A 6,336-nucleotide genomic window follows, 5' to 3' on the forward strand; every position below is an offset into this window, starting at 1 on the left:
CATCAACGCTACAGTGAAGGCGATCTTTGCTTCATCACTAAGTCTGGTGTTGTTGGTGGCGACGAAGTAGGAGAGGACGCATTGGATGAAGCGTCTGAGGTCCTCCGCCTTTCCGCTGAAAGGTTCGGGAGCGGGGATGTCAAGGCGAAGGGGTCGGTTGGCAGTTGACTGTTGGGATTGGTATGCTGCGAGGGCGACAGCGATGCACTGATCGATGTCTGCTTGAGTGAACGTTGCCATAGGGACTTCAACCGGTGCGTTGGTTGGTGCAGGTGGAGCTGGTGGTAGTTCTGGAGCCTCGATGGGAACGTACTGAACGTCCGGGAGCTCGAACGGTTGTTCGTTAACAGGTGACTGTAGGTTCTCTGTTGTTTGTGCTGGTTCGACGTTGATTCGTAGGGTGGCGAATACGTCTTCTGGGTGAGCGGGAGGGTGTCTCTGGTAATAGCTGACAAGCTGTTGATGGGCAATGATCTGCGGGTTGGATCCTTCTGCGCGAACCCAGGAGCCGCCTCGAGGATAGATGGGAGTCCTTCTTGTGGTGGTGACGAAGCAACGGTCTGCTCGGTCGTACTGGAGAAGGGGAGATCCTGCGAGGGCTGGTAGTCCCAAGGGAACCGGGTTTACTGCGTTGTTCGACGTGATGGTGGATGAGTTGTTCGACTAGGTGAAACTAGGAACGTAGCTTAGAAAGTTCGACCTTTTGATACAACGGTCTATACTCCTATATCGATGCCTGACTCGTAGACGACGAGCGAGGGCTTATGGACAGTGCGTCGTCCTGAAGATCGAGCGAGGAAGTCGAGAATGACCACTACCCCAAGTGAGGAGGAGCAGAGACTTGAATGAATAACCAGGTCGAACTTAGGGTTCGACCGACTAATGGTACAACTACTTATACAAGTACCGACTACGCACGGACCATCGTGTCTATGTGGTTGTGTTAGTGAAGAAAGAAATGTAGTGGTACGATACCAGGTACAAAGTGCGCACGGACCCCATTATGTAAGCTACATAATGTTCAACCTGCGGGTGAGCGCTAAGACAGGCGCCAGTATGGGCGCTAGTAGTACAAGAAACAGAGTGGAAAGACAAATGTTTCAGATATCGATTTATGCTAATGCTTTCATGCAAAAAGATCAAGTCTGAATTATCGGGTTGGAGGACGAAGAATAGTAGCAGATATGAGTCGTAGTCCATTGTCAGATAAATAATCAAACACGAGGACGAGGCCATCTGCAGACAGTATGATTTCGCCGACACAGCCAGAATGCACATACCCCACATGAACACATATCGCAGAAGACTGGAAGAAACATGATACGCAAGTGAGACGAATTCTTGAAAGGAGTGGCTGAGACATACATATCAGACTGAACTTGATCCATCAGAGAAGTATAACCCCTCTGGGGATATTATTGTATTGAGCCCATGAGAATTTAATACAGATGTTGACATCCCGTCGAATTGCAGGCTTGATATTGGCCTCATTGTGGAAATGACGTCCGAATAGCTCTTCCCCTTGATTGTGTGGATGATGATCAGAAGCGATGAGATTGTCTACAGTTTCAATGAGAAAGTACGTCCATGATGACGAAACGCACGCACTCACCTGTATCTGGCCGACAATTTGTAAAATTAAGTACGCAAGTGAGCTATTCACGGCCTCGGTGATGAGGAGCATGGATGAGAACACGGCAAACAGCGAGGCCGATTCCACGAGGACCATGGACAGGTATCCGTAATACTTTCCATGTTCTTCACCTAGTGCTCGAACTAAGCGCGAACGGAAGCGGAGTAGCCGTGCCACGATGAGCATGGTGAGAAGGACGTTGAGTGATATCGTCATGGCGAAGTAGGGCACGGTGGCCGTCACAGCATCGAAAGGTGACGACCGCGAAGTTTCAACAAGGAAGAGCAGCCCAAGACCTGCGTCATCCGTGTCAAAGACTCACTGGGACCAATGGCTCGAGACGTACCAACTGATGCTGTCAACATGAGACAGGGGACTGTGATAATAGCCCACGTTGGTACCACAGATACACCAGCAAAAATGGCCATGTATCTCCAGACCTACGGCGCCTGTAAATAGAAGTCGCGATCCAGGTAAATCAGACGCACCAGCAACGAATCCATAAGCCAATTGCCAAAAACGGTAGCGACCGTTCCGAGCTCATTGCTAGGTATCCAGAACATGTCGGTTTCATAGCGTGCAGGGCCACCGGGGTAGTTACGGTGATTGATGAAAGCCCGTTGTGTCATGTTGACGTTACCGAAGGTTCCAAGGGTACCCAACATGAAGAGCGTAGCGATGAAGATCAAATTGCAGACCTGCCGTTTGCGGTTGCTGGGCGTCATCTTTCGCACGACGTGCTTGCAGCATATAAAGAACAATATGAGGTCTATGCCGTAAAGCAAATTATTGAGGAGCGCGCCCTGGAGCCACATCGTCTCCGCGACGATTTGTGACTGACTCTCGTCATGAGCATAGGAGTCACCCATCATGAGCCACACTGGCCATCGTACGAGTAAGACACCACGAATGGCCTATAAGGTAGAACGACATACGAGCAATAGGTGTTGTTAAGAGGTCTCTAACGGTTGACGCACCTGACGCGACTTGAATCTTATATAGATCGACTGCCGTGCAAGATGCATGCGATTCGCGCATGCATACGGCCTCAGCGGTACTGAAGTATCACGCAATTCTTACGGCGGATGAACGCCGTCGTGTCGTTCGGAACAGGAAGGAAGGAAGTAAGTCGAGGTTATGCTACACCGGACGTTAGGTTTCGTTGCCAAATGGAAACCGGCATTGTTTTGAGCCTCACATGCGTGCCCTCAGCAATGTTACTGGTTCTTTATTCTTTCATAATGGAAACTTACGGAATATGTAGAGCATTTTGCGGTAAAATTTCTGCTAAAAGCATAGTGCGACCGTACATATATCCGGGCGTTGCCGGGTCCCCTACAGCGCCAGACACCACTACGTCTCATGGCGGTGATCAATCCACCATGTCTGGATAGCAGAGAAGCACGGACACATCCGAAGTCTTTCAGTGCATGCAGAGCTGTCCGGCAGTTGCTTACATCTGAATGTACATCTTCACGTCCAAGCAACGTCACATGTCGACCGAAAGGAACACGGTGATGCCGTCCTTTCCACAGAGTAAAGCGATCTACTAAATAAGAACTGAGTGAGAATATATAATCGAGAAGAGGGGGGACCTGAAGGTCACACTTGTTCGCGACCACTTGAAGCCTTATGATGTTGATGCAGCTGTTTGCAGCTTGACCGGAGTATCGTCTACGAATTTCTATGGTTGCGCATGTGTATTTACATTGTATGGCTCAAAGATCAAAATGTTACAACAGGCGCCGCAAGCGTAAGCGAACGGGTATAGAAGCGTCGTGGGAGAAGATTGATTTTCGAGACAGTTTGTCTCGTCCTCGGGACAAGCGCGCGAAGTACGCGCACACATGATCAAACGGTATTTATGTCGGCCAATCGGGTTTCGCTTATACCGGAACCCGGATGCTCCAAAATAATTTGATAAACATGCGATAACATAGCTTCTACATCGTAGATTACAGACAAAAGTACACCCGTATGATTACAAGAATGAACATACAGTAAGCAACATCACAAGTATCACGATGACCGTGTCACATCAGACAACCGAACGACTTTCGTCGCTGATCACCTCGTGTGTTACCATTACGCCGCCATTCGGAAGTGCTTCCTTGTGGGTGTCGCCCTTGACACCGTTACCCATATCAAAGATGGAGGAACGCACGCTTGGCATGTGGCCGAGCCGAATTTCAGGGGCCGAACGTTGGGTGGTCGACAGCTGGACACTCTCGTCTCCCGGGAAGCTTCTGCCTCGTGCGACGCGATATATGATCAACAGAGACGAGACGGTCTGTCATAATGTGAGCCAGTGATTCGGAAAACGACTGCGCATGTTCTCACCTGCACTTGGCCAAGTGCTTGAAGGAACACCGAGCCTAGTGGATTGTTCAATGCCAATGGCACGACGAAGAGGATGGAGAATATCGAGTATAGAGCGGCAGACTCGACCAGAATCGAGGCAAGGTTCGAGTAATGCGGCAAATGCATCCCACCAAACACTGTCCGCGCGCGCCGCTGGTAGTATAATAGCCGGGTCGCAATGAAGACAGTGACCATGACGTTCAGCGCGAGCGTCGTGGCGAAATAGATAATGGTGAACTTTGGAGAGCCGTATGGTGATGAATGTGATGTCTTCACCAGGAAGAGCACTCCTAGGCCTTACAAGACGTCAGAAGGCTGCGGCGCTGATCTTGAAAGCAACGTACTGAAGGAGGCACAGAATAAAATAGAAGGCAGTACGACGACCGCCCAGATTGGGACACCTGGAAGTGCAGAGAATATGACGATACAGCGCCAGACCTTGGAGAGGGATATCAACGAAACATGACTAGACGACAAAGAAGAGACATACCAGTAGCAGGTCCATTAACCAATTGCCGATGACCCATACAGCGACTCCCAGTTCGTCTACTGGTATCCAAAACATATCATTCTCGTAGGCAGATGGACCACCAGGGAAGTTCCTCTGCTCGATAAACGCAAGCTGAGTGAACTCAGACAAGCTATACACGAAGATCGTTCCGAGGATGAAAAGAACACTGATGAAGACGAGTAGGATCAAGTGACGCCTGCGATTTGTACGGTTCATCTGCCGCACGAGCAACTTGAAGCACATAATGAAAAGCGCCAGCTCTACACCGTACACGATGTTACTGAGGAGGGCCCCTTGCAGCCATGTCTTCTCGGCATAGAGAACGTCGGGGGGCTCATCGGGAGCCCAGGACGAGTTGTAGATCATGTTCGGTCACACGAGCTCGCTGGTGCCAGTTATTTCAGTGTCGTGGGCGACGAGGCGACGAGAGGCATGAAAACGTACCTTGGAATAAACGTGGCAATAGGCTGACGAGCGTTCCGCAGCTACAATGGTATCCCTTCTTTGTATATAACGCCGTCATCGGACCCGCTGAACGGACTCGGAGGCGTCAATGTGTGGTTGGATTGGACACTCCTTGATAGGCACGGGTGATAGTTGCCTCGCAGCGTCGGTTATAGCAGTATCGAATCTGTGGATGTGGATGGCAGATTTCTGAACAAAATGATGTGTATCTAGAGTAGATGAGGGCAGAGATGAGGGTAGATAAGACGAACACAGGGGGTGGATCGAGTTCGGCTCAAGTGGAGAAGCGCATCAAATTGAGGCGGGGAACCATGCAAGATAGGAATGCAGCGGTACATTGGGCGGCCGAGATAAGAGACGTCAAGCATGCACCGGTTCATTAGTGACAGGAGCAGGGCCCATGCCGCAAGGGTGCGTCCGAAGCGGGCCCTAGACTCCCTCCGATTGCGATTGAACTCAAACCTACTGCTTGGTCCGAGCCATGGTCTCGAAAGCACTGGTTCTTGCAGCGAATTAAGCCATTATATACCGAGAGTGCGATGCCTGCCATCCTTGGCTGCTGCTTGAAATTCATCAATTGCGTAAAGGAACAGCCATAGACAGGCCAGTGGATTGTACTCAATGGGGTACACCGCCCGACGCCAAGCATCGGTTTATCGGAAGCAGGGAGTGGTGACACGCAGGCCGCGGGCACTGAGTCGGAGTCAATTCATTCCGCCTTACATAAGCATTTTGATCTCCGAGACCCGGCGTACAGATCTCGACTGCCGCATAGCGGCATTCTCATGAGGGGTGCGTCTTGAAGCAGACCTATACTGTGCTTACCCGAGCAGTTGTTACACCTGCATAATTGGCCCAGGAGCCAAGATCGTTGATCGGGCTGTGAGCACCCCGAGAATTTCCCGGAGTCCCGCTCCCTGATTGCCGGCAGGCCTGCTAACTTGGGGGTATGCCGATTGCCCGAAGAGGCACAGTATGTTATGACCATCCCCACATCAAAAAGGTCTGCCTTCGGGCGACAATGGGGAACTTGTATCACCACTCCTTGGCACAAGCCGGAGAGGCGTATGGTGCGCCGCGGCTCAGTGTATAGGATTACTCACGCATTAAGTTACATCGCCACTATTCGCAACTCCTTCGCTATATGAATCAAACTGAGCACCCATCGCAAGACCGTTGCTGCCAGGTGATGCGAATTACAATTCAACAATTGTGCTATCGTCCTTCCTTCTAAGTTTCTTCCTTACTACACAATGCCAATACCCGGAGCATTGAAATAGTTGATCATCTTTGAGCAAGATGACTTGGTCTCCCATTGCTATCGGCTGGAAACCTGCCCGCGTCGTCGCAAGCCGTTGAGTCAAAC

At 50.6% G+C, this 6,336-nt stretch overlaps 2 protein-coding genes across 2 annotated transcripts; both read right to left on the bottom strand.

The window, feature by feature from the left end:
- Window positions 1-1,387: 1,387 nt before the first annotated feature.
- Window positions 1,388-2,502, bottom strand: POSPLADRAFT_1045891 (hypothetical protein; the record flags this gene model as incomplete). The annotated part of the gene is made up of 4 exons (XM_024478887.1): window positions 1,388-1,560; window positions 1,609-1,929; window positions 1,980-2,073; window positions 2,122-2,502. The coding sequence occupies 4 exons, from the start codon at window positions 2,500-2,502 to the stop codon at window positions 1,388-1,390; spliced, it is 969 nt and encodes a 322-aa protein (XP_024340373.1).
- Window positions 2,503-3,671: 1,169 nt separating this feature from the next.
- On the bottom strand, window positions 3,672-4,871 carry POSPLADRAFT_1139925 (hypothetical protein; the record flags this gene model as incomplete). The annotated part of the gene is made up of 4 exons (XM_024485099.1): window positions 3,672-3,923; window positions 3,974-4,290; window positions 4,339-4,432; window positions 4,485-4,871. 4 exons carry the CDS (start codon window positions 4,869-4,871, stop codon window positions 3,672-3,674), a joined length of 1,050 nt encoding a protein of 349 aa, XP_024340374.1.
- Window positions 4,872-6,336: the final 1,465 nt, after the last annotated feature.

The sequence above is a fragment of the Postia placenta genome (assembly GCF_002117355.1).
Source record: "Postia placenta MAD-698-R-SB12 unplaced genomic scaffold POSPLAscaffold_5, whole genome shotgun sequence".
Lineage (NCBI taxonomy): Eukaryota > Fungi > Basidiomycota > Agaricomycetes > Polyporales > Adustoporiaceae > Rhodonia > Rhodonia placenta.